At 39.3% G+C, this 27,726-nt stretch overlaps 2 protein-coding genes across 2 annotated transcripts in view; both read right to left on the bottom strand.

Annotated features, from left to right (window-relative positions):
- Positions 1-1,335: 1,335 nt before the first annotated feature.
- On the bottom strand, positions 1,336-11,252 carry LOC111579553 (zinc finger protein 236-like). The gene is made up of 4 exons (XM_035955789.2): positions 10,954-11,252; positions 6,567-8,486; positions 4,611-6,134; positions 1,336-3,536 (listed from the first exon to the last, which is right to left on the bottom strand). The coding sequence occupies exons 1-4, from the start codon at positions 11,060-11,062 to the stop codon at positions 1,747-1,749; spliced, it is 5,343 nt and encodes a 1,780-aa protein (XP_035811682.2). The 5' UTR covers positions 11,063-11,252; the 3' UTR covers positions 1,336-1,746.
- A 1,812-nt stretch (positions 11,253-13,064) lies between these two features.
- The window catches only part of abca5 (ATP-binding cassette, sub-family A (ABC1), member 5), a 37,828-nt gene continuing 23,166 nt past the window's right edge, over positions 13,065-27,726 (bottom strand). Inside the window, exons 23-38 of the mRNA XM_023286810.3 lie at positions 25,722-25,892; positions 25,522-25,635; positions 25,275-25,412; positions 23,806-23,874; positions 23,619-23,710; positions 23,204-23,327; positions 22,936-23,053; positions 22,089-22,180; positions 20,849-21,024; positions 20,646-20,721; positions 20,191-20,285; positions 19,696-19,815; positions 19,449-19,601; positions 18,700-18,779; positions 18,546-18,601; positions 13,065-15,836 (exon numbers count right to left, since the gene is read on the bottom strand). Of these exons, the coding sequence (XP_023142578.2) occupies positions 15,696-15,836; positions 18,546-18,601; positions 18,700-18,779; positions 19,449-19,601; positions 19,696-19,815; positions 20,191-20,285; positions 20,646-20,721; positions 20,849-21,024; positions 22,089-22,180; positions 22,936-23,053; positions 23,204-23,327; positions 23,619-23,710; positions 23,806-23,874; positions 25,275-25,412; positions 25,522-25,635; positions 25,722-25,892 (1,815 nt within the window). The 3' untranslated portion in view covers positions 13,065-15,695. The remainder of the gene's footprint in view (positions 15,837-18,545; positions 18,602-18,699; positions 18,780-19,448; positions 19,602-19,695; positions 19,816-20,190; positions 20,286-20,645; positions 20,722-20,848; positions 21,025-22,088; positions 22,181-22,935; positions 23,054-23,203; positions 23,328-23,618; positions 23,711-23,805; positions 23,875-25,274; positions 25,413-25,521; positions 25,636-25,721; positions 25,893-27,726) is intronic.

The raw sequence follows: 27,726 nt of genomic DNA, 5'->3' as shown, positions 1-27,726 counted from the left end.
TGCTTGCATATTTTCTCCTGCATTTGTCTTAATAAAGCGTTATTCTCAGTTAACCTACTGGCTTATAAACACCAGAAATTGTGTGATTGTCTTGCAACAGCTACACAATCCTTTAAAAGAACGGGATTGTACTCTGCTATCGGTAAATAAGGTAGCAAAAGTAAACACAAAAATAAAACATAGAAAATAGATTATCAGGAACCAGTAGTAACACTGTTTGTCTTCACCGGCACCATGTATGAACTTTCAGAGACTATTCTGCTTGTGGAGGTTCGTTACAGCTGAAGGAAATACCTTTACTACCTTTACAGAAACACTTAAAAACAGACTGAGTTATATAATTATTAAGTGTTTGTTGATCCTTTCCTGAACTAAAAATACTGCATGGAAAATGTTTCTTCAAAGGAAAGTATGTGAGTATAATCAGGGAAATGTACTGTGGTATTAACAGTAAAAGTATTCAAACTTATTATTGACTGTCTTACTGTAAAAGCAGATTTTTCCTGTCCAGTAACCCTAATCATCTATCCCTCAAAAGAAGTGTGAAAATACCAACAATGCCCTACCCTATATACAATGAAAGTGACTTAAATTGCAATTGGGGCTGGCTAATTCTGCTGCATGTAGTGAGAGCTTACAATGATGATAGTGAGGATGGGTCACACAGTATGCAGCTCTGGGAATAACTGGAGCTGAGTAGTTGTTCCAGTTTTCATGGTGCTCCTCAGACAGTGTATAGCAGCAACTATTCCATCAGGAAAAATTGCAGATTGGTGTTCAAAGAAATGCTTGAAATTGTAATTGTTGTCTGATTAAGTTAAGTACATCGCAATATTTCTTACAAAGTGTGACAGGATGGTACCTGATAAATGTTTCACTTTGTTTTTCTTTTAAAAAGATAAACTGGGGCAGTTTGAGGGCTTCAGATGACATTCAAGCCATAACAGTGTTTTTTAGTAAAAGACTATAAATGCTTATTTTGGGAAATTTTGATAGTACTTTACCTTAACTATTAACTTTAATTAATTGATATTTAATGATGCAAGTTATTACTATAACATACCATTTTGAAAAAATTTCAGAAAACTTCTGATTTCAGAAATCTGAATTCCTATGCAATGCACTTTCTTTGAACATCACTGTGTGGATCACACTAGTCTCTACTGCAGTTTCATTGTGAGATAATAATGCATCTCTTAGAGTTTTTGAAATGTATGTTGAAAGGAAACAAAGAGGCAAATGATATGATACCATTGAAATGACTGTATCGTAGTGAAAGTCAACTACTGCAATGCTTTGTCAAGATTTTCAGATAAGAAATACGAAGCGGGGAGATGATTTCTCACTTGATGTGATTTATTGATGTAATGAAATTAAATATTAGTCTTGCATTAAGTCATCACATAACTGTCAATGAGTCTTAATAACTGCACATGTAACACTGGCGGTGTAATCAATCACTTGCAGTGATTAACTGTGCAAGAGCATGCAAAATGTGAAGAGCTGTGGAAAGATTGCAGAACACATTGCAAGTTACAATAACAACAGTGACAGTTTAATACAATAATAACAAGAAATATTTTCTGCTTCAGTGCATGCTGGGAAGTGAGTTTCACCTACACCCAGCACACTAGATGGTGAGATTCTCTATGTAGGTTGACTCAAACAGCTGATTTAGCTGCAAATTTGATAAAGTTGTGCTTGTTTTCATGCTGTAATCAGGTACGTTTAGGACTCAGCTAGCTGCTAAACCCCTGTGGTGACTTCTGGTTTAACTGGAGCTAGAGGAATGTTAAGTGACAGACCAACAGCTTCTACGTGTCCATCCAGATTTCCCTGTGACGTAAAATTTTCACGAAACCCAAATAAGTCCTCTCCTGCGTGGAGTCTCATGTGTCTCCTTAGATTTCCCTCTAGGCTAAATCTTTCGCCACAAACATCACAACTAAATGGTTTCTCTCCTGTATGGATTCTTGCATGTCTCTTTAGATCCCCTGGTTGTGAAAAACTTTTACCACAAACACCACAACCAAATGGTTTCTCTCCGGTATGGATTCTCATGTGATTTTTAAAATGTGTCTTTCCCAAAAATCTCTTACCACAAACACTGCAATTAAATGGATTCTCTCCTGTGTGAAGTTTTGTGTGTCTCTTTAGATCCCCTGGTTGTGAAAATCTTTTGCTACAAACACTACAGCCAAATGGTTTGTCTCCTGTGTGAAGTTTTGTGTGTCTATTTAGATCCCCTGGTTGTGAAAATCTTTTGCTACAGATACCACAACTATATGGTTTTTCTCCTGTATGGACTCGAATGTGTGTCTTGAGATGTGCATTTCTGTTAAATCTTTGTCCACAAATATCACAACCAAATGGTCTCTCTCCAGTGTGAATTCTGATGTGTTTCTTAAGATGTATCTTCTGGTTAAATCTTTTACCACAAAAACCACAATCAAATGGCTTTTCTCCAGTGTGGATTCTCATGTGAGTCTTAAAGCTTGTCTTCCCCATAAATCTTTTACCACAAACACTACAATTGAATGGTTTCTCTTTCTCTCCGACATGGACGCTTGTGTGTCTATTAAGATAATACTGATTTCTGAATCTTTTTTCACAAACGTTACAACTAAATGGTTTCTCTCCTGTGTGAACACTCATGTGTGTTTCAAGGTATGTGTTCCGGGAAAATCTTTGGCCACAAACATCACAACCAAATGGTTTTTCACCTGTGTGAACTGTCATGTGTGTCTTAAGACTATGCTGATGCTTAAGTCTTTTACCACAAATATCACAGCTAAAAGGCTTCTCTTCTTTCTGGACTCTAATTTGTGAATCTATGTTTTCTTCCACTATAAAACAGCTGGAAGAGTTTTTTCCTGAATGACATGCACTGTGTTTCTGAAGAGATTCCTTGTAGAGAAATTGTTTACCACATCCAGAGCAGCTAAAAGTTTTTTTCTCAGTGTCCCATCCACCGTCACTATTTACACCTGATTCAGGTACTGTGGTTTCCTTCAAACTATTACCACTGTCTTCACTGTCAGGACCAGATTCTGACAAAGGTTCCTGCCAATCCCCATCCTCCTCCTCAACGTCGTCCTCACCATCCTCATCACTGACTTCAAAAGTGTCGGAACCCTTTTCCTCAGTGCTGGGTTGTGATTGACCATTTGGCACTAGATTCCTGACTGTTTCTGGTCCTCCACAGTCCTCTCCATCACTTCCTGTTGTCATCTGTTTAGCTGAGCTGCTGGTTGGAGGCTCTGCCTCTCTATAGTTTTCAGTTTGGTTTTGATGAAGCTGTGAGCAATGAGGTTTCTCTCCATCTTTACTTTTTATAGGAGCAGCAGTGAATGAGAAGTTTATGATATCAGTCTCCTTCTGCCCATTAAGCATTTCTTCCTGCTGAGTAGTCCACAGTTCCTCCTGTTCCTCCTTTATGCAGACAAGTTCCTGGTCCTGCTGGTCCAGACTGGAGCTCCATTCATGGGGAACTTCTTCTTTAATCACCAACACTGGCAGGACATCTGCAGGCAACACTGAAACACATATGTACATTTCAGACAGCTGTGACTTTCTGTGTATTCAAAAATATCCTCAGTAGCATTAGTATCATTTTAAACACGACTAAAGAAGCTAACGGCCTTTTCCTAGAAAGTTCACAAAAAACACAATATTATTAAAAATGAACCTATATTGTAAAGGTTGGTGATGTCTGGCAAGCTTGTGATTTGACTCAGATTTATTGATTGGAAAATATGCTTTAGCATGCTTAAAGTGGGGATCATTGTTATGCAGGTGACTGCAGGGTCTTAGAAAGAAACAAAGCAGACCATATGGACAAAGCTGTTTTCCTTGCTCCTCCAGAGCAGACCGTGTTGGAGAGTAACTCCCAGTCTCCTGCTGACTGACCAAGACTGGGAGCCACAATCAAGCAGGAAACAGAGGCCAAGCCAACAGCAAAGAACCTGACAGCACTGACTGAACGAAAGTTAACCCTAATGGATGGAATGGAAATGTCCCAAATGTCCCTTTTGAGGATCCATGAAGTGTGATGTTCAAGTTTAATGTTGCTCACTTGTATGAATTTAATAAAAGCAATATTTTTAAAAATCTGCTTTAGAATTGTTGCTGATGAAAGTATTACTTCATTGTGTACTTGTGCTTATGTTGGCAATTTAGTTAAAAGATAATTAAGGAATGAATTAAGTTGTGGTGAGCAGGCTGCTGGGAGTTAGTAGGAAAGAGAATGACCAAAACGGTAAGAAGACAGACAAGAACGTTCCGCAATGCGAGCAGTTATTGCCATCAATACAATGCTACGTTTCCAGTTTAGTCTGTTGTAGAGCTGAATTTTGAAGAGTTCTATCTGAACCAAGGAATTAACACAGCATTTTACAACATTTTGCAACATTTTGCCATAAAAATGATCGCTCACACATGCACAACTCACACTGGGTCGTGACTCTATGAAGCGTGACAGGATATTTACAACTATGTTCAAAAGTGTGTTAACATCACCAGCTTACGGAAAACATCGCTGCATATCTTGGTAAAAGTATTAGCAGTTTTTTTCTAGGAAAGCCCCCCACATTAAATCTGATTATTCTTACCAGCGTTTTGGTTGATAATGGTGTGATGGTCCTGAAGGGCACCAAGACACTCAGTATCCTGCTCTTCGTCTGGTTTACTTGGAGCTGGTGACATTTTAAGTGACAGAGCAACAGTCCCATCATATCTCCTCAAAGCTTGTTGAGATGTAAATCTTTCACCACAGTCAAACATTGTCTCTCCTAAATGTACTGTCCTGTGTCTTTTCAGGCTTTCTTTCCGTGAAAACTTTTTCCCACATCCATCACAGCCAAACGGCTTCTCTCCTGTGTGGACTCTTAGGTGTTTCTTCAGATCCCCAAGTTGTGAAAATCGTTTACTACAAACGCCACAACCAAACGGTTTCTCTCCTGTATGGACTCTTGAGTGTGACTTAAGATGCGCATTCCGTTTATATCTTTGCCCGCAAACATCACAGCCGAATGGTTTCTCTGCTGTGTGCACTCTCATGTGCTTCTTCAGATTTTCTGGCTGTAAAAATCTTTTACTACAAACACCACAACCAAAGGGCTTCTCTCTTGTGTGAACTCTCATGTGTTTATTAAGATGTATCTTCTGGCTAAATGTTTTACAACAAACATCACAGACAAATGGTCGCTCTCCTGTGTGGACTTTTGTGTGTCTCTCCAGATCTCCTGGTTGTGAAAATTTTTTGCTGCAAACATCACAACCGAATGGTTTCTCTCCTGTGTGGACTCTTGTGTGTCTATTAAGATTATACTGACTCCTAAATCTTTTTTCACAGACATCACAACCAAATGGTTTCTCTCCTGTGACTCTCATTTGTGAGTGTATATTTAGCTTTACTCTAAAGCATTTCTTATTATTAACCAAACAGCTGGATGAGCTTTTGCCTGAATGAAATTTCATGTGTCTTTGAAGAGACTGCTTGTAGCAAAATTGTTTATCACACTCAGAGCAGCTAAAGATTTTTTTGTCAGTGTCACATTCCACATCAGTATTTACACCTAACTCAGGTACCCTGGTTCCAGGTCCAGTATTAGACAGAGGTTCCTGCCACTCATCCTCCTCCTCATAATCATCACCATCCTCATCACTGACTTCAGTCACAGAAGACTCTGAGGCCTTTTCATCAGCATTTGGTTCTAAATGAGTATTTGGATCTCGGTTCCTGGCTGGTTGTGGTTCTTCACAGTCCTCTTCATCACTTTCTGTTTTCATCTGTTCAGCTGGGCTGCTGGTTGCAGGTTCTGCCTCTCTGTTGTCTTCCGTTGGGATCTGATGAAGCTGGTCATCATCATCATCTTCACTCTTCACAAGAACAGTGGTGAAGGGGAACCGGGTGATATCAGTCTCATCCTGCCCATTAAGCTGCTCTCCATGCTGTTCTTCCTGTTCCTCCTTTATGTCGTCGACCTCCTCTTGTTCCTCCTTTATGTCGTCGACCTCGTCCTGTTCCTCTTTAATGTGGAGGGGCTCTGGGTCCTGCTGGTCCAGACAGGGGCTCCATTCATAGGGAAGCTCTTCTTTAATCACTGACACCTGCTGGACATCTGCAGGGGACACTGAAACACGTGTGCATTATGGACAACTGTGATTTTATGTGTATTGACACAGATTCTCACAATTTTAACATCATGCAAATAATACTGTAAATGTTTGTGGGCCTTTTCTAGGAAACTAACAAAAATTACAAAATGAACAGGAATGAACCAAAATTGTTGAGGGCACAAATATTTAGCAAGTTCATGATTAAATTCAGATTCTTGATTGAAAACTATGCTTCAAGGTGCTAAAACTGGGGAACATCATTGTTTTGTAAATTATTGTCTAGGCACAGGGTTTTAGCTAACAAAAAAAAAACTGATTATGTAGACAAAGTTATATTCTTTGCTCCACCAAATCTAATTAAAGTGACAGTGCAAATCATTGTCAATATCTGAGCCATTTCCACTTTGAGAAACATTCCACATTTACAAAAATCTTATTACTCTCACCAGCATTTTGGTTGACAACAGCGTCCTGTAGCTGACAGGCACTAACAGGTTCAGTCTCTTGATTTTCTCCAGGTTCAGACGGGGCTGGTAGGAAGTTAAGTGACAGAGCAACAGCCTCCACATGTCTCGTTAGATTTCCTTGTGATGTAAAGCCATCACCACAATCAAACATTGTCTCTCTTCCATGGACTCTCATGTGTCTCTTCAGACTTTCTTGTCGGGAAAATGCTTTGTGACATAAGTCACAACCAAACGGTTTCTCTCCTGTGTGGACTCTCATGTGTTTTTTCAGATCACCTGGTTGTGAAAATCTTTTACGACAAACACTGCAACCATACGGTTTCTCTCCAGTGTGGACTCTTGCATGCGTCTTGAGATGTGCATTTCGTTTAAATCTTTGTCCACAGACATCACAGCTAAATGGTTTCTCTCCTGTGTGGACTATCATGTGCTTCTTCAAATCTCCTGGTTGTAAAAATCTTTTAGTACAAACACCACAACCAAATGGTTTCTCTCCTGTATGGACTCTCGTGTGTGCGTTAAGATGTGCAATTTGGCTAAATCTTTGTCCACAAACATCACAGCCAAATGGTTTCTCTCTCGTGTGGACTCCCATGTGTCTCTTCAGACTTTCCTGTACTGTAAACCTTTTCCCACATACATCACAACCAAATGGTTTCTCTCCTGTGTGGACTCTTAGGTGCCTCTTTAGATCCCCTGTTTGTGAAAATCTTTTATTGCAAACTTCACAACCAAATGGCCTCTCTCCCGTATGGACTCTCATGTGTTTTTTAAGATGTATCCTCTGGTTAAATCTTTTACCGCACACATCACATCCAAATGGTTTCTCTCCAGTGTGGACTTTCACATGTCTGTCCAGATCCCCGGATTGTGAAAATCTTTTGCTACAAACATTACAACCAAATGGTTTCTCTCCAGCATGGATTCTCATGTGAGTCTTAAAATATACCTTCCACATAAATCTCTTGCCACAAATATCACAACCAAATGGCTTTTCTCCTGTGTGAACTCTCATGTGTCTCTTAATATGGATCTTCTGATTAAATTTTTTACCACAAATATCACAGCCAAACGGTTTTTCTCCTGTATGGACTCTTGTGTGTCTCTTCAGATCTGCTGGTTGTGAGAATCTTTTGCTACAAACACCACAACCAAATGGTTTCTCTCCTGTGTGGACCCTTGTGTGTCTCTTAAGATTATACTGATTTCGGAATCTTTTTTCGCAGACATTACAAACAAATGGTTTCTCTCCTTTGTGGACTTTCACCTGTGAATTTTGCTTCACTTCAAAACACTGATTATCAAGTGAGCAGCTGGAAGACTGGAGAATGTGTCTCCGAAGAGAACGTTTGTGGAGAAACTGTTTACCACAGTCAGAGCAGGTAAAGGATTTTTTCTCAGTGTCACATTCACTATTTGCACCTGCTTCAGGTGTCCTGGTCTCCTTCCAGTCATTGTCACTGTCGTCACTCTCAGGTCCAAAATCTGAAAAAGTCTCCTGCCAATCCTCCTCATCATCCTCCTCCTCCTCAACACCATCCTCATCTTCCTCATCACTAACTTCCGTCTCAAAAGAGTCTAAAGCCTTTCCATCAGTACTTGGTTGTGAATGAGTATTTGGATCAGAGTTCTGGGCTGGTTCAGGTCCTCCACAGTCCTCTCCATCAGTTTCTACCGTCGTCTGTTTAGCTGAGCTGCTGGTTGGAGGTTCTGACTCTCTGTAGTCTTCAGTTTGACTCTGATGATGCTGTGAGGACTGACGTTTCTGTTCATCATCACTCTTCGTAGGAACAGCAGTGAACGAACACCTGGTGATATCAGTCCCCTCCTGCTCCTCCTTTATGTGGAGCAGTTCTGCATCTTGTTGGACCAACACCGACTGAGCATCTGCAGGGGATACTGAAACAGACATGCACATTATGGGAAACTGTGACTTTATGTATATTCACACATCTTTAGCAGTTTTCTTATTATTTAAAATAATACTGAAAACGTTAGTGGCCCTTTTCCTAGAAAATTAAAAAGTATTCAACAGCACAAAAATATGTGTTCAGTGAAATGTTGGGATTCATAAGATAATATCTGTACGGATGTTTCAGTCCTGACAGATCAATAATAAAATCTGCTGTCTTGTATTTTCTTCTGCTGATAGTTCATTTATGTAGTTTAGGAGAAACTGGTCTGATGCTGATGTACACAAGATCTGTTCATCTGTCATTCTGACTATACATTCAACCCCCCAAAATTATGATATTGTTGATCAAAAACGCAATTAGCCTGTGTTTTGGGTCCTCCAAGTATTATTCAAGAAGGATATCTACTCTCTTCAAGAACCTTCTAGTCCGGTTGCTTTTTTTATTGAGGCTCCTATGATTTGAATACATCATATTTTTAAAGCTAACTTATTGCATGTATTGATAACACTTTTTGACGTCTTGTAGAAGGCGCTGTAATTTTTTACCACAGAGATTAAAGTCAACCAAATTGATCAATTCTAACAGCCTGTTGTGTAGACTTCATAAATAGAAAAGGTGATCTAATAATCATATCCAAAGCAGCATAGTTGCATGTGGAACAACAGGACCAGTAACTTCATTAATTATTTGTAATTATAAAAGATTCCCGACAATGAGACAGGACTGATCAGGATTTAACAGCGAGTCAACTTTTCTTGAAATCAACCACAGTTTAGTTTGTTGCTTCCGGTTGTTTGTAGGAGTCTTTCCTCTGGGTTTATTAAAAAGTAGTCTTGCTTTGCCAAATGTTGCAGAACAAAATGGTCTGACTGCACCACAGTATCACTCTGCTCCAAGAAAAAATAAATAAACGCTCTGGCTTGTTTGCTTGTTGTGGCCAAGCTAATGAATTATGTGACTTTAGTGTTCCCTCAAAACAGTGACGGGTGGAGTTTTTGTGGTGGAACTCTGCGCCACTGTGGTTAAAATGGATAATCCATCGAATAAACTAGCAGAGCAGCCTCAAAAAACAATCCAAATCCTCAGCAAAACCTTCAGCTTCCTTTTCAGCGTGATAGGTTCCAGTCTGGAGGTTGCTGCTGTTATTTCCTGAGCTTGTTTGTTTGTCATCTTGGAACTAACAGAAGTATGTGCCTTTAGTGTTCCCTCAAAACAGTGACGGGTGGAGTTTTTGTGGTGGAACTGCGCCAGGAAGAAAAGCAATGGGATTAAAATGGGTAATTCATTGGAAAAAAACTAGCAGAGCTGCGTGAATAAACAATCCAAATCCTCAGCAAAACTTTCAGCTTCATTTTCAGAGTGGTAGGGGAAAACACAACGGCAACACATCGATGCCAACTGACAGACAAGCTCATACCCGCAACCAACATCCAGTAAGTTGGACTAAATAAATACCTGCAAGGGAGGTAGTTACGCACAAATCAATAGCAGTAACTTCATTAATCGGTTATAAGACAGGATGTTCTGTCATTGTTGGTAAAACAGTAGTTAGATTATTACTGTTTCGTAAAACTTTGCTGTTAGTTATTCTGAAACTTTGATGAGCTGCTGTTAGTTTAGATTTACTCTTTTGCTTGTTATTGCACTGTTATGTATTATACATCACTTGGTGTACGGTCTGATTTTGCAAGAATGACAAATATTGTGTCAGAGTAATAATAATAATAATGAGGATGATAAACTTTATTTCTACAGCATCCTATCAAAACTGGAGTTACAAGGTGCTTTATAAAACATTACAATACACAAAGTGTTAGTAAACAACAGTGAAATACTGAAAGAAGACAATAAAACATGAGTGCAGACTGAATTTACTGAAAAGGGGACTTTGGAAAGCATCTGGATTAGTTGATAATTGCATAATGTACAAGCTATTTCAGTGTGGAATAGGTAAAAATTGTTAGATGCCGTGACTGTGCTCACTGTGATACTAATGCGGTCACAGTATTTCACATTTTGCATTAATGTCACTTGAAATAACTTGAAAATTGTAAATGTATCAGTTTAAAATGTAAAGATTTCAAGATCTAAACAACACCTCTGAAGCATGAGCATCTTCACAGCCCAGTGTATCATAATTAGACCTGCTGAAGCTTGTGTACAACCTGATATTTGTGTCTGATGATATCTTCTGAACCAGGATAAGTTCTGACAGTTTTTGGGCGTTTCTGTCTGCAGACTGCTGGAACGTGTCCAGCTGATGCAGCTTTTGTTTTGTCTGCTGCTGATCTCCAGACGAGGATCAGACCATCCCAAACATCTCCATTTAATCTAAACCCAGCTGAGCCTCTGACACCTTCTCTGCTCTGGTCTGAACATCTGTTAAATGTCCAGCTTTAGCCTCCTTTAGCCAGCTAGCAGTTAGCATTTTAACATTTAAATCTTCTCACCGGCGGTTTGCTTCAGAACGACGTCCTGCGGCTGATGGAGGCGTTTCATCTGCACTTTCTCCTCCAAACACACACTTCCAGTCGGCTGCTGTGCATCACATTTCTTCATAATGTCCAAACTGCTTCTTCTTGTTAAAAACTAACCGGAGGCTCGCTTGGGGCGAACCGCGCCTGCGCAGAAGCCACCTGATCGATCACAGCCGATCAGCGGATCATATTGGTACGAGCTGATCGATAGATGCATCCTAGGAGCTGACAGAAACCGTGAGACCTCTCCGTTATCCTGAAAGGTTTACCGACGCGTCATCTGGGTTTTAAACAGGCACCTGCACAGACACCTTTATCCTCCGTCACCATAGAAACCGCACTTAAAAGTTTATTTTCCTGCTCCTTTTTTAAATAATCAGTTAACATAATCACAGTAAATCGGATTTTCCATTATTTTTATTTAAGTGTTCGTATTTTTTTAAATTTATTTTTATTTAAGGACACTAGATGTATTCTATTTTTTTAAAAAATTAAAATATTAAATAAATTATACATTTTACATAATTTTAAATGAAATTTAAAAATAATTTAAAACAAAGGTCATATGTTTGTTTTTTAGCGTCAGAACTTTATTTCTAAATTAGTCAGGTTCATCTTCAATAATTTACAATCACAATTAGGTTAAATTTATAGTACCGCGAGGTACTAGCAATATTACTACAATTTGCTAGATTATTTAGCATAATTAAAACTATAGCCTTATTATATTATAATCAGGTAAAGTAGTATTTAATGCCTAAATTAAAATTTAATCCACATGTTGGTTAGCCAGACACTTACATGTATATAAATGGACATTTCTGGATATTTGCATACTACTAATTGCACAGTTCTTATTTGATTTATATTTTTCTGTCTACTTTTAGCTTTACTATATATATTCTGTACATAATAATGCCTTTATATTTTTTAATATCTCCATATCCCCTGTGTGCTCTGCTCTTATCTTTATTTCTGTATTTTCTGTATGTTTAATATACTGCTGATTTCTTGAATTTCCCTCGGAATCAATAAAGTATCTACTTACTTAAAAATGACATTACTGGGGTATAATCACACCATAAATGACCGTAATACTTGAAGTTATTGGGTTAATTCATAACACCAACTAGTATCTTTTTAACCATAGAAAGCACTTTGGTGCAACGGTTGTTATTTTAAATGTTCTAAATTTTAAAAAACTGTGGCTTACTGATTCATTTTTTTACACTCACCAGCCACTTTATTAGGTACACCTGTTCGACCTCTTGTTAACACAAATATCTAATCAGCCAATCATGTGGCTGCAACTCAATGCATTTATTCATGTAGATGTGGTCGAGACAACCTGCTGAAGTTCAAAACAAGCATCAGAATGGGGAAGAACGGGGATTTTTAAGAGACTTTGAACATGGCATGGTTGTTGGTCTGAGTATTTCAGAAACTGCTGATACACTGGGATTTCGACTGACAATTTTATGTTTCCCATGAAAACTCACACTTTTATTCATGTGCTATCATAACTGCACAAAGGTTTTCTAGTCATCAATGAGCCTTTCAACACCATTAGCTAACACAATGTAGCATTAGAACACAGGAGTGATGGTTGCTGGAAATGTTCCTCTATGGAGATATTCCATTAAAAATCAGCTGTTTCCAGCTAGAATAGTCATTTACCACATTAACAATGTCTAGACTGTATTTATCATTCATTTAATGTTATCTACACTGAAAAAAAATGCTTTTCTTTCAAAAATAAGGACATTTCCAAGTGACCCCAAACTTTTGAACTAGTGTACATGAGTTAAAGTTACTCTAAAGGAGTTCAAGGTGCTCCATTTTATTTAAAGTTACTCCAAAATGAGTTAAAGTTGATCTATATTCATTAAAATTGCTCCATATTAAAGTTGCTCTAAATGAACTGCTTTTCTTTCAAAAATAAGGACATTTCCAAGTGAGCCCCAACTTTTGAACGGTAGTGTACATATGCTCGCTGTTTCCAACTTTTGTTTGGAATGAACCACTCACTGAGTTTCTTACTTAATCAAGTGAAGTCGAACAAACAGAAAAAAATGGCCAAGAAATGATTCAGATTAACATTTAATTTTTTAGAGTGTCCATTCAGACATGGGGAACACGGGGTACAAGAGGAAAATACAGCACACAGCTAAACCACAGTCTTTAAAAAATAAAATCAGTGCACAGATAATCTTAAAAAGATTGCATAATATACAGAAAGGTTATAAAATTTCCCAGAAATAGTGCAACTGTACTACCACCAGGAAAAATAAAAGGAAACCTGCTCTGCTGTCGACGCCAATTTGTCTGAACGCTCCACTTTCCATGGAGCCGGACAATGTTTTGGTTTTCTTTGACGTGAGATATTTATTTAACTGATGTTTTCTGCAGTGGAAGCAGGGGTTGTTGGAGAAGTGCAAAAGAAGCAGATGTTTTCTGGATGGCTACATGTCACTGAAACTGACAGAACACACACGAACGTTTGCTTTTGCGAGCAAATATCCAACATTGCACTTGGGAAAATGAATACAAAAGAAATATACATGAACGACGGCGTATAAAGCGACACTCCAAAGAGAACCCATCGATACTCACCACACAACTTAAAACAGAGCCAGTGTTTTTCAATTTGAGGGAACAAGGCTACATGTGTGCAAAAAGACAAAAAAATAAAACTATCCACAGGGTTTTAGAGTTTTCACATTTAAAAGGACGCCCAACTGCAGTTCTTGAGCACTCGCTTTCTATGTAAAGTGTTGTAATGTATGGAGTGCATGTCTTGTCTCTTGAAACGCTTCATAAATCTCCCTCCACGCTGATAAATTATGACACCGTACGTAAAAAAAACCTGCAAATAAAATCTGTTACAGATTAGTGGAAGCTACTGCATGAACACGTGAAGGTAATTCAACCCTGACACCTCGTGTACGCATGAAAAAACCCACCACTAGAAAGTTTCTGCACCGTGCACATGAGAGGAAATAAATATCAATAGAATTCATTATCAAAATCAAGTGTCAGCTTCTGCTCCAAGGCTGGTAAATGACAAGTAGTAGAGTTTTATCCTGCAGAGGTGGACGCCAAACTTGTGATTCCATTTGATAATATCACATGGATAATGTCGAGTTGTTGTGCCAGAGTTTGCGTTGGGTTTTTGCGTGTCCCTGTTATTTTGTCCACCCCTGAACCAGCTGCCACACAGTAAGGCTCTCCCAGGTCGATGAAGGAAATAAAACTCAACCCGACAATAATTCTCATTAAAAGTTTTTTTTTTTTTTTAAATTCCCTTTAAATGAACATCCACTTGCCTGAATGTCATGAAAAAATTACAATTTATCGGTTTGCTGATAGGTGTCGCCCCAACAACGCACCTGCTCGTACAAATATTTGATGATGCAGAAACAGCCGCAGCTACACGGAGTATTCACAGCACGACACACACACACACACACACACACACACACACACACACACACACACACACACACACACACACACAGAATAAGCTAGATAAGAGTTAACTAAACACAGCTGCGTGATCAAAAAGTGGCACCAAAGTGAAACCGAGTGACGACGGGAAAGTCACCGACTTTACAAACCCCTCCTCTCGCCTGGAGGCCCAACATACATTCAAAATCTGTTATCAAAAGTCCTCGTAAAACCCGGCTGAGAGATAAAACGGCTCCTGGATCTGGCCTCGAGCTTCGACCTCCGACCTCTTCGTGTGCTACATGTACTGGTGTGCATATTCTACTCTACGATCCCAGACTATGGGTTCTACGCTAAACCCGCAGAGAGGAAGGCCACAGGGGGCTAATATCTTCTATCCAAAAACCCTCATTCCAGCACTCAGCTCTGAAGAATGTGGCTTAAATGTGGGTCTGGATGTGTAAATGAGGAGAAACGATGCTTTTCTTCAACCTCAGAGGAAAAAAATGTGTTTTCTTTAAAGGTCCAAAGACTGTCTGGAGAGCTGTTAGCATCTAGGCGCGAACTCCGCTGCCCCACGTCGATAATAGAACTATTTACGCACATGCTACCGACACTAAAAAAACCAAACAAAAAAAAAAAAAGGTACTTCTCAGTGTCAATATGTGATAGAGGTGTGGTAGTGTGTGGTTCAGAGATGTGCTGCTTTGGTACGATCATGGATGGATTCCAGTTCTGGTAGTGCTTTTAAAAAAAAAAAAATTTAAAAATTAAAAACTGTTTCACAAACACAACAGACAAACATCCAAAGAGACGAGCAAACACACTTACTCCTGCTGAGGAGAACGGCTGGAGAAGGATTACAAAGCATAAATATCAGATATTATTTATATGGTTTCTTTCCCCCCCATTTACTGACTCCCTGTGAAGATTTTAAAGAAAAAAACACCATTAGAAAGAGGAGCAAAGTGTCGCGTCGGCGTGTCGAGACAGACTGCAGGCCCCTCGGTCGGTCAGAAAACACGGAGCACCAGTGGACGAGGGTTACACAACATGCACGCCTCGGACCCACAAAAAGAGGCCAGAGCAGCCCTGAGCCCCAACACTCAGTCGGTCCCGGTGTAGTATGCCGACCCCCACCATCGTCCGTCTCGTTCGCCGTAAAGGGCGGTGGGCGTCGGGGTTTGCGTGGAGCGGGCGAGTGCTGGCGTGAGCCCTCAGACGCTGAAGCCGGGCAGGTCGGGACGGACCGGTCGCTTCCTCTCGCCTCAAAGCTGGTGCACGATGCTGTCTGTGTGGTTGACGGAGACGGAGCCGTCCTGACGCAAACGCTGCCACTGGAAGGTCGTGCTGAGGGAGCCCACCTCGTCCTCCTCGTTCTCCTGCTCCTTGGCGAACTCCATGAACACCTGGAGGACGGAGACGAGATAAAAAAGGTGAAACATACCGTGTTGCATGCTGGTTGCATTGCAGCGTATGCTCCTGCAGTTCATTTGCATAAAGTACACTTGACTTCTACTTTATGCAAATTGAGGTCCAATGCGTCGCGAAAATTTCTTAAAACGTCTAAATCAGTCGTCGTTGGACCCACCAAGCAGGAGCTATTTAGATGTGGTGCGTTCACATGTGAGAAATTGTACGTGTCCACAAGATCCGACAGTTTCTCGCATCCTATTCATTGTCTATGTGAAACACCCCGCATTGCAGCTTATTGTGTTGTGGTGTGTTTTGAGCTGCATTGCGGCGAGTCGCCACGGAGTTGCCTGCAGCTCATTTGCTTATGTGGAGGCAATGGAAGTCCGACGCCTCGCAAAACTTTCGATAAATGTCTACAACAGCCGTCGTTGAACTAAAATGAGGACAGATTCAACAGCTTATTTCTCTCCTCAAATGCGTTCAGAAATACTTTTCTTTTTAAAAGAGAACGTTTGTGATCGAGCCGCCATGTTGGTCCGACACTTCTACCGGACTGAAGCTAAAGCGGCTGTCATGTGACCCACATAGTGGCCCACTAGTGACACGCCCACTAACCCACTAAACGGGCGTTATTCAGATGTGGTGCGCTCACGTGAGGAAAAACGATAATAATGCTGTATCCCTATTCAAGGGGTGCATCCTTTTAAGGAAGACGCCTCCAAAAAACCATGGCTTTAAGGGATGTGAAGGTCGAACAGTGTGCAGTTAAGTCATGCCTGATTGCGACTATTTGCATCATTTAACCAGTCTGTCTTACAATCTTTCTGCTCCATGTGAGACAAACACTCGGGTTTATTTGTGCTTCTTCAAACCAATCAGAGTTGTTTTGGGTGAACCTAAGTGAAGGGTGCAGCTTCAGTGCATGCATGGAGATCAGTGCTGTCTTACTGCATGATCCAAAGTCCACTGCAAAGCTTGAAACTGTCACTGCATGGAGGTGGTGACATGGACAGCAGAAGGAAGGACAAAGTATACTGAAATCACAGATTTCAAGTTACACTGTTCCTGCCCTTGGATCTTAACAGTCGCCATAAACCCCTGACAGAAGCTGACAGTCGAGACTAAAACTTTAGTCGTTTTGACAACATCGTGTTACTGTTTCATCAGTTATTGAGGAAACAGAGATGACCCAATAATCACATTCAAAAAGTGGCATCTCTAGCCGCCAAAGTTCCGCTTGTGGAGTCCACAAGACTCTCAAAAATCTAACTGCAACCAGCACACATGGGATGGGATGAGCTGTCAAGGATTTATGGGGTGGATTTTTTTTGCAGTCTGGTAAAGAAAGCACACATTAGAAAGAACCGCTGGAATGGTCTGAAACCTTCGTCGGGCCACTGTGACGCATTAGGTGTTCAAATGCAGCCTTTAGCCTCGACTACAAACTGCTCAGAGGACTCCGTTCTGTACATGCGCTGTAGATCAAATCTGAGCATGTAGGAGAAAGTATCTATTTATATCTGTGGACTGTGTGCATTGTGTGCTGCTCTTTTTCTTTGTACTGGTTTCTCTATTTGCTGTTGTAACAATGAAAATTTCCCCGCTGCAGGATCAATAAAGGTCTAATCTATCTATCTAATCTCGACTACTGCCAAGCATGCATATTACCGTACTTTCTGGACTATAAACCGCTACTTTTTTCACACGCTTTGAACCCTGCGGCTAATACAATGATGCGGCTAATGTATAGATTTTTACGGGCGAGCTTCATGCCGTCAATACGTTTAGCCTCGTCACATCAGAATGAAATTACCGAACAGGTCACAGTGGACCAATGAAAATGTTCGAATTAAATCAAACGCACTGTCATTAAATTTTTCAAATCAGTCATTTTGCGCTTCATGCACACACCCTCATCATGGAAAACACATGAAGAAATGCATATGATGCAGCTTTTAAGTTAAAGACAATCGATCTGCCTGTGAAGAAGGAAATAGAGCTGCTGCACGTAAGTTTGGCATCAATGAATCGATGGTGAGACGTTGGAGTCGGCAGCGTGAACTGACTCAAAGCGTTTTACTGCTGTGTTACAGGCATTGTTCGGAAAAAAAAAGCATTTAATTAATTAAAAGTAAAAAAAAAAAAATCTTTCTGTGTAAATATCTCATGTTACAACGTGGACACCTGTGGCTTATATTCAGGTGCGCTCAATAGTCCGGAAATTACGGTAATGCTTTTAAAGAGCAAATTTTGCGCTGCATGCGGACATCACTGGACTTGGATGACAACATTTATGTCACATGGACCCTTGTATAGTTTGAAAGTATAACACTTAACCTTAGAAGGATGCATTCCCTGATTTGGAAAACAGCTTAGATGTGCACATAAACTGAAAAAGAAGTGAAGTGATCTAACATATTAATCATTAGAGAGAAAAAGTGCTCAAGTGTATAATCCAAAGTTGTTCAACTGAACTCTTAGACACACATCACAGACTCTAGACTGAATATTTTCTAAATAGTTAACACTGCAGTTTGATTTTTGCAAAAAACGAATGAATCACTCGTCTGTAAACTTCCACAAATACTGGTAAATGGCCATTGTAGCGGATAAACTCTGGAGGTAACATAATCTGATGACTGATGTGTAAATATTTGTGCTTATTTCAGTAGTAATGTTATTGTAGATTGCATTTTCTTTACCTGCTCTAAAGTCGACTGGGAGAAGTTGTACTCTTCAAAGTTGAAGGTTTGCTTGGCTGAAGACAAACGGAGACAAAAACATTTACGTTTAACAAGTTAGCAGGTAAGTTTCAGATGACTGAAGTGTTTGTGAGAGATATAAGCTATGACTCACCGTTCTCTAGCTGAGAGAAAGACTTGGCCAGTGATTTGACGTCCTCCATGGGGATCTTATAAACCATCAGAGTGGCAAAGCTGCAGACAAACACATCATAATACAGAATTACACCTGGACATGCACAAAATTAGAAACAAGGAATCACACAGTTTTGTAAAATCATGTTTAATTGTGACTTATTCAGCTCATATTTCTTATTTTTCACTTTCTGTAGAGCCTCAGATTAAGCTAACATACGTTTATGGGAGTAAACAATGAATTTAAATGTCAAATTTGCACACTGTCCTATAAAAGGAAAGGTTCTGTAACGGTTTGCATGTGTTGAATTTTGACTTTCACAAACTTCACTTCCACTTTTCATTGTAACTTTTGTTTCCTACAGTTTCAGGGGAAGTTCTGCAGAAAGAGGGACCATTGCTGCGACCCAGATATCCTTCATGTAACTGACATTTGCACCCACTTCGTGTTGCAATTAGGCAGCTGTGTGGTGGTGAAAGAGAAGAGATTCACCCAATGCAGCTGCGAAAATGTTTATGTGAACAGTTCAATGCAACACCGTTAATGTCTCCCTGAAGATACTGTCAGAAAATACTATTTTTCAGAATTATATCTTCTCCCGAACTCTCTTTGACGACTAATTTCCGGTCCTTCTTCTAGTCGGCTGTTTAAAACAACTCTGTCTGACGAAGAGCTACTTCTGAGACTCCTTAAACTAAAAACACAAACAGATTGGTGTTTGGTCTCACCTCTCCTGCCGGGCAGCATGAGGGAAGATTCGGAGGATCTCCTTGTGCAGCAGCGCCACCTGCTGGAGCCCCGTCAGCTCCTCCCTGAGCTTCACCTCCAAACTGTAACCTCGGCCGTATTTCCCTTTTAAATGCTGAATGGAGCCGATGCATCTGTTGGGTTGGAGAAAGACGAGCAGGAGGTTAAGCGTCCAGTGATTCAGAAATGTGAAGATTATCCAAAGGGCTGATGGAAGTCGGTGCAAACCTCAGCTGGCCAGAAACCATGATGGCTACACGGTCACACACGGCCTCGGCCTCTTCCATGTAGTGTGTGGTGAGGACGGCTCCTCGCTGACGGTTCTTGAACGCAGCACGAATGGCCCTCCTGCACAAAAAGACAAACAGATTGTTTTTTTTAGAATGAAAAAAGACCGTTGACGAGAGGGGAACCAGCCGCGTGAAGATCACGGTTCACTGTCGACAAGGTCTACACAACCTTTTGCTTTTTATTGCAATTAAAGTAAAATAGAGTTGACCATTGAACAGAAATAAGAGTTTCAAGTACAAACAAACATTCAGTGGACTTAAAAAATGCATTAGTTTAAGGCTTTTTCCTTCCTCTCAAAGTGAAACAAACAAACAAGAAGAATTACAACCTTCTGATTTATAACGAGTTCAGCAGTCCACCTGTTAAACACTTCAGAATCTACAAATATGAAGCTGAGGATTTATACTAGTAGTAAATACTGTATAATCTCACCACATGCGCTGCTTAGACTTGGGATCCATCCCCGATGACGGTTCGTCCAGCAAGACGATCTGAGGATTCCCGATCATGCTCAAGGCAAAGCAGAGCTGTAAACAAAAGAAACAACAGTGTAATAAACAACACACATCCAACTACAAATACTAAATTAATTGTGTGAAAGAATTTCCAGTTTGTTTGTGATGAAATGTGCAACTCTGATTCAGCAAAGTGGAACAAATTTTAAGGGGTCCGAACTGAGTCACTTCAGTCATCCAGGTTGCAAGATAAAAAAAAAATAAAAAAAAAAAACCACAGCAAAGTCACTCTTACTTTACTCTACTGTCCATACAAATGGGTTTCTACTGGATTCTCTATTGTCAAATGGAGAAACTGCAGCATCCAGGCAGGTCAAGGAGGAAATGTGAGCAGAGTGAGCTCAGGTTTTTCAGTGGTGAACACGTTCTCACCTTTCGCTTCAGTCCTGCTGACAGAGTCTTGGCTTGTTTGTTCAAATGATCCTTCAGTTCCAGAGCGTTCACAACACTGTAAACAACAACAACAACAGTCAGCACACAACAGCTTCTACATGGATCATACAGCTTCGATATTTAAAACTTTGGTCTGATGTCACGATGTTGAATCTGTTTCTGTGAATAATCTGGACACCGACCGTTTGATGATTCCTGGTACGTCCTGTCCTTTCAGACCTTTGATGGCAGCGTAGATCTCCAGATGTTCCTGCAGAGTGATCCTGGGCCACAGTGGGTTCACCTGTGGACAGTAACCTACGTGTTCCATAGGACTGTCCACGGGACGAAACTCGGTACTGTAGTCTCCCATCAGCACCTGGACCAAGAAAAATACAGATTAGAACAGAGTTAGGCCATTTTTACTTTAGATTTTGGGTGCAGCCAGCAGGAAAATGCTGCTTTTGATGGATATTTTTTCTCAGAGTTCCCGACAGAAAGGCCATGCAGAGCTGTCATTATTTCATCACTTTTACAATGGAGAATAATTAGCTTTTTTCTTATATAAAGTGAGATGAGGCTCATATTCAAATATATTTTAATGGCTTTCCTGCTCCACCTAAAATATGAGTGTTATTTGTTCATTCTGATTAGCAAAGTAAGTTCATTGATTTCAAGTTACATGCAAGTGAAATGGTCGCTAATATCAAAACTAATATTAAAACAGGGTTTTGGGTTCAACTGACAGAAAAATTGCTTTTGATAGCAATTTTTTGCCTGAGTTCTTAACAGAAAATTACGTTTTCATCTAAAATTTATTATCATTTTTGTTTTTTCAACCATGAAACACTGGAGTTAAATACTAAGTGACATTATGCCCATACTCTAGTAGAGTTTGACGTCTAACTTCCTAAAATATGAGCGTAATCTACTCTTTTTCCATTGTATAATGATTATAAAAACATAGAGTTAATGCATCTGAGCAACAAGCTTATCACAAGTTTGAATTTCAAGTTACATGTTAGTGAGATTGTCACTTAAATTAGTTCCAAACAGAAAGGAGGTGAGCTGTGTAGCAAAAGTAGCACTGTTTCTTTTTTTTTTCTATTAAAATGAATCGCATTTTTTGTTTTTAAAACAATTAAACACTGGACTGAAATATAAAGTAACATTTTGCTCATATTCTAGTAGATTTTGATGTCTTTCTTCCAAAAATATAAGCGCAATCTAACTTTATTCCATTGCATAATGATTATAAAAACATAGAGTTCATGCATTTGAACAACAAACTTATCACAAGTTTGAATTTTAAGACACATTCAAGGGAAAGGTTCACTAATATTGCATCTGTGCGACACAGATTTAATCCCATAAAGCTACATGAGTAAAATTCTTGAATGGGAATCAGTCATTTATAATATATTAGTATTATGTGTGCTGTACCTGGCCTGCAGTGGGGTCAGTGTCACCCGACAACATGTGCATGATGGTGCTTTTTCCAGCTCCGTTGGGTCCCAACAGTCCAAGAACTTCACCTGAAAAAAAAAGCAGGTTAGAGTTTTCCTACAACAAACATTATAGCACAAGTTTCTTTATGGATTTTCACGACAATCCAAACGTACAGAGGCTTCTGTACATTCTAACAAGTCAAATTAGAGTCTGGTTAAGACTATTATGAATGTAACTGGCAGAATTCTATGCCACACATCAAATTCTAGTGATGTGGACTTTTGCTGTTATACCCTGTGTCTCAATAAACATAAGATTTATTGTATTGTGTGTTAAATTATCATTAATTTCTCTATTCAGTGTTCATTTCCAGCATCTGTATGGGAACATTCAGTGAAGCAAAAACAACCAACATGAAGACGACATGGAAGCAGCTTTTACCTTTAACTAACATCAAATTCTACTCATGTTAGAGACCTCAAAAGGTGGTTAAACAGCAACCAAAGACTGTATTTTTAGTAGAAAAACATAAAGATATATACACTCACACAAGAACTTTCTAGATCCCCAATACCACCTTAGTTTTAAAATGCATTATTTCCCATTTTCTAGGGCCACTATTAAACATTATGGCTTTTTTTAGGGTAAAAATACAAAAAACCCAAGTCTGGAAACTATAAAATTCTCAAAATTGAGCCAAAACATTTCACAGAACTTAGTTTCGGGTCCCAAATATCAAACAAACTCTGAACAACAGTTGTTTTAAGACCTTCTGAGGACCTGAACGTAATTTAGTTTGGAAGTCGTTGAGTCTATAAAGCATCAGAGAAACTAAACGCACCTTTACGAACACAGAAGGAGATGTTCTTTGTGGCCACTTTGCTCCTCTTGTTGAAAGAAAAACCTTCTCTTCTGCCCTTGTACTGCTTCCTCAGGTTGCTCACGACCACAACTGGTTTCTAAACAGACACAGTGAAGAACCAAAATTAACTTGTGCTCAGAAAATACTTTATAGTGTCTAGAGGGGGGCAAAGAAACGACAAACGATGAAGAAAATCCTACAAATCCAGGCTTAAAATGTAAATCACCGAGACAAAATAACTCCTCACCTCTTCACAGGACTGACAGGTGAGGGCCTCCTTCACTCTGGCCTTCTCCATCTGAACATCCTCATCCTCATTCAGACCATCTTCTGGGTTCCTCTCCACTTTGGGCTTCGGCTGAGACGAGATCCTGCAAAGGTTTCAAAAAATATCACGGCTGGCACTTTGCTAAACATGTTAATGTACCTCTTCCTTCAGTTTCCAATCATTTCAAGACCTACATTTCTGTTACACAGACAGAAACCTTGGCTTTTTTCACATGTAGACAAACTGTAAATACGATACATGTCCTGCTCAGATCAATCTGGTTTTGAATCCAAATGCAGAATTTGGAAATACAAAGCGATAAACCTCAGCGTTTAAGATATAAAGTCCTGATGCTTCCTGTAATCATAGTAACGATCCGACATCCCATCATCACCTGCAGAACTGATCGTTTTTCATCGTCCTCCCTCCGTAATGGATCTCCAGCCAACGAAGCAGGAAAAGCAGAAGGATGCACTGGAGATATGGCTGAACACAGAAACACACACATTACGGTGAAAAAACACACTTCTGTCATCCCTTTAGAAATATTTGGGCACGATTAATTCAATAGAGATACATACAGCCACAACTGAAATGAGAAGGTTCTTCCACAAGAAGTTCTCCTCGTAGAAAGAAGGAAGGAAGGTTGCCTATAAATGGGGAAAAACAAAACAAACTGTCTTTTGTTTGTCTCTAGCACTGCACTAATTCAGTGCAGATTCTGTATTTCTATGTTAATTAAAGACAGAAAAGCTTTCCTGGATAGGTCAAAACTAACTTCTGAGAAACTAATTAGCCTCTTTGGCTGCAAAATGTTCCACTTTTTTCACCAGCTGCTCTGAAACTCTTCTGTTTGGCATCATGAAGCCACTTATCAGAGCTTGTTTGCTTATAGCCCAGTGCTGCCATCAAATGGGGTTGTGTTTATCTTGCTCACGAGAAAAGCATTCATGACCTCTGAAAGTCTGGAGTTCATGAGTTGTGACATGTTTGTAGATGTTTTCAGAAAATGCAGAAGCCATGTATGTTAGATTTTGGGGGATGGTAAGTTCATATATTGTAGTTTTTTTTCATATACAGGGTGTCATTAAAGTCTAAACACATAGGAAATCTCATTAATTTTTTTGCCTCCACAGGTTAAATATGGCTATTATATTAAATATATATTTGATTAATTATCAAATGTATATTAAATTCAATATACTAAAAAAATTATATATTGAATAAAATGTTATTAGAAATTTTATTTCTTGAAAATATGTATTTTTGCCTACGTGTCCAGACTTTCGGGACACAAATTTATAATATCCAAAGAAAATACTGATATTTCCAATGATCTCATTTTCTTATATGTATGCCTTTGCATTTCCTATATAAAGTTACACGCTCATGAAGTTGCTGAATGTTTAACTTTGATGGAATTCTCTTGAGTTACAGCCATTATTACAATCCTGAATGCCAAGCATTTTGTGTACACAACTTCCAATAAGTTTCATTTGAAGGCAACTTACACTACCGTTCCAAAGTTTGGGGTCACCCAGACTATTTCATGTTCTTCATCAAAACTCACACTTTTATTCATGTGTTAACATAACTGCACAAGGGTTTTCTAACCATCAATTAGCCTTTCAACACCATTAGCTAACACAATGTAGCATTAGAACACAGGAGTGATGGTTGCTGGAAATGTTCCTCTGTACCTCTATGGAGATATTCCATTAAAAATCAGCTGTTTCCAGCTAGAATAGTCATTTACCACATTAACAATGTCTACACTGGATTTCTGATTCATTTAATGTTATCTACATTGAAAAAATGATTTTCTTTCAAAAATAAGGACATTTCTAAGCGACCCCAAACTTTTGATCGGTAGCGTATGTGCAAATGGAAAATCAAAACAATGAGCTAAAACAGACTGAGCAACTCCTTGACATCAAGTAGCACCTGATGCTGTGCTCAGATCTAAAAAGGCAGATTAATGCAGGTTTTAAGACCAAAAGTCAGGCAGAGAAACTATTCAAACTGCTAACATGCTGCCTGGAGCTCCTACCTTGGTGATGCAGTTGAGGCAGCCCATGAGAGGATACAGAGGGTTGAAGAAACACAAGATGTTGTGCAGGTTCCTCGTCAGCCCAGGGTTGTCGTTCACGAAGGACAGCTGAACCACGGAGGCCGACACCACACACACCTGAAACAAGAGCCAGTCATGAAGCGACAATAACAACCAGCATTCAAAAGCAGAAGAAGTTGAAGCTCTTGTCTTTTTAGATTTCTATAAACAAAGCGTTGTGTCTCACCATCATGGAGATGACAGAGAAGAAATCCCTGTTGCTCTGGACTCGAGCGAAGCCAAAAGAAAACACATACGTGAAGAGGATCATGGCTGGACTGAAGCCCACGGTGCAGAGAACCTAATACAGTAGAGGAAAAAGTCAAGATTAGGGATCCATTTTATTGTAATATAGGGTGATAAAGTATAAAGATCAGGTGTACGGACCACAGCGGTGAGGTTGCTGGAGGTGAGCAGGTTTCCGGTGTGGAAGGAGAAGAGGATGATGGTCATACAGGACAGGATGAGGTAGTAGAAGGGGATGTCCACGGCTGCCTGGCCACACCAGTAGGCAGACGGTACCAGACCGGAAATACGAAGGGTGGAGCGACACTTGATCTGAGCAGGACAAAGTAATACATACATTTAACATCCAGTGCATTATTACATTAATGCCTTTTCAGGATTATTTAAAAAAGGAAGCAGTCATGGGATATTTCAGAAGTAGAAAAGAAAGAAAATATCACAGTTTTCATGTGTTTTAGAGGAAGTTAGAAGGTAGAACAACAACAATCGGGAAAAATACAGATAATAAAATGATAAGGACACATTTACTCCATTTTTGCTTTTGATTTTGGGTTCAGCTAGCAGAAAAATGCTGCTTTTGATGGATATTTTTACTCAGTGTTCCTGACAGAAACTGGACGTGACATGTTGTAGAACTGTCATTGTTTCATTACTTTTACAACTGAGAAGAATTTGCATTTTTTTGTTGTATAAAATGAGATTATGCTAACATTCGACTATGTTTTGATGTCTTTCTTGCTCCACCTAAGACGTGAGTGTTATCTATTGTTTTTGTATTTCGATTAGCAAAGTAAGTTCATCAATTTCAAGTTACATGCAAGTGAAATGATCGCTAATGTTGAAACTAATATTAAACTGACAGAAAAACACTGCTTTTGTCAGATTTTTCTGCTGCAAAGCTAGTGCTATTTCTTTACTTTTTTGATTAAAAAATAATTAGCATTTTTGTTTTGACAACCATTAATCACTGGACTGGTAGAAAAGAAAGAAAATCTCACAGTTTGCATGTGTTTTAGAGGAAGATAGAACAGGAGGAAGAACAGCAGTTGTGAAAAATAAGATAATAAGATACACTGTTTATCTTAACTCCACAGCTGTAATTCCACGTCAAATTAACCGCTGGAAGTCAAGTCTGCCGTTTTGTTTTGTTACAGAAAATTCATTAAAGTGTGACGAATCAGGGAACGACGTGTAGTGACAGCTTAGACCAAATCACAAAAAAACATGCGAGTCTGTGTCATAGTTTACAGATTTTGTCTTTCCAAAAACTAAAACACAACCTATAAGTGTTCAAACCAAAACGTCTCAGCAGTGTTTTCAAAACTCTCCACTTTAAGGGCCCTAAAGTGATGGAATAGTATGAGGACTAGGTGAAAACATAGTAGGAATTATGTGTTTTAAAACAAAAACATATTAGTGAGGATGGAACTGAACCATGACAAATGATTTAACTCGACCTGGACACCTTCGTTTCATGTGATCCTTCATTTTTTCTGCTACTTCTTCTTTCTTAAACTGCCTAATAAATGCAGAAATCCACACTGACAACCTCTACTTTAAAGCAAAATGTCCAATAACCACTGAACAAAATGTCTATTTTGTAAATTCAATGGAAAAATGATAAAGGTGGTGCACAAAATGCACAATTAATTTCCCTTATCTGGGTCCTTCTGCAGCAACATCACTCCAGTCACATACATTTTAAATTTACTTAATTTATTTACTCACAAAATTTCCGATCAAAAATCCCTGATTCATTGATAAACTTATGCTAAGCTAACACTTTCTTGGTTAAAACTGTGGTATAAATGCTTCTCTTAATGTACGATTATGGCTGAAATGATAATCATGATTATCTTGATCAATATTAAGATCCAGATTATTCATTGATTTTGGAGACAGAATATTTTTACTGCACTTTTACATAAACAAACAGAGCACAGCTTCCTGCTACGGTACAAATTAGCATCAATCTAGGACCTAAACTATTCTTAACCTGAATTCAGAGCGTATCCGGGAGGCTAAATATAACTAACCCTGTACCCAAAACACCTCACTTGCTGAACATCTGCTTACTGATAGATGCTACAATTTACAGACATTCCCTGAATGCCTCACATGCAGTCTACAGATGCTTCCTAGAAGC

The sequence above is a fragment of the Amphiprion ocellaris genome, chromosome 18 (assembly GCF_022539595.1).
Source record: "Amphiprion ocellaris isolate individual 3 ecotype Okinawa chromosome 18, ASM2253959v1, whole genome shotgun sequence".
Classification (NCBI taxonomy): Eukaryota; Metazoa; Chordata; class Actinopteri; family Pomacentridae; genus Amphiprion; species Amphiprion ocellaris.
Note: the sequence above shows the minus strand (reverse complement) of the source record. Positions and strands in the feature narration are given on the sequence as shown.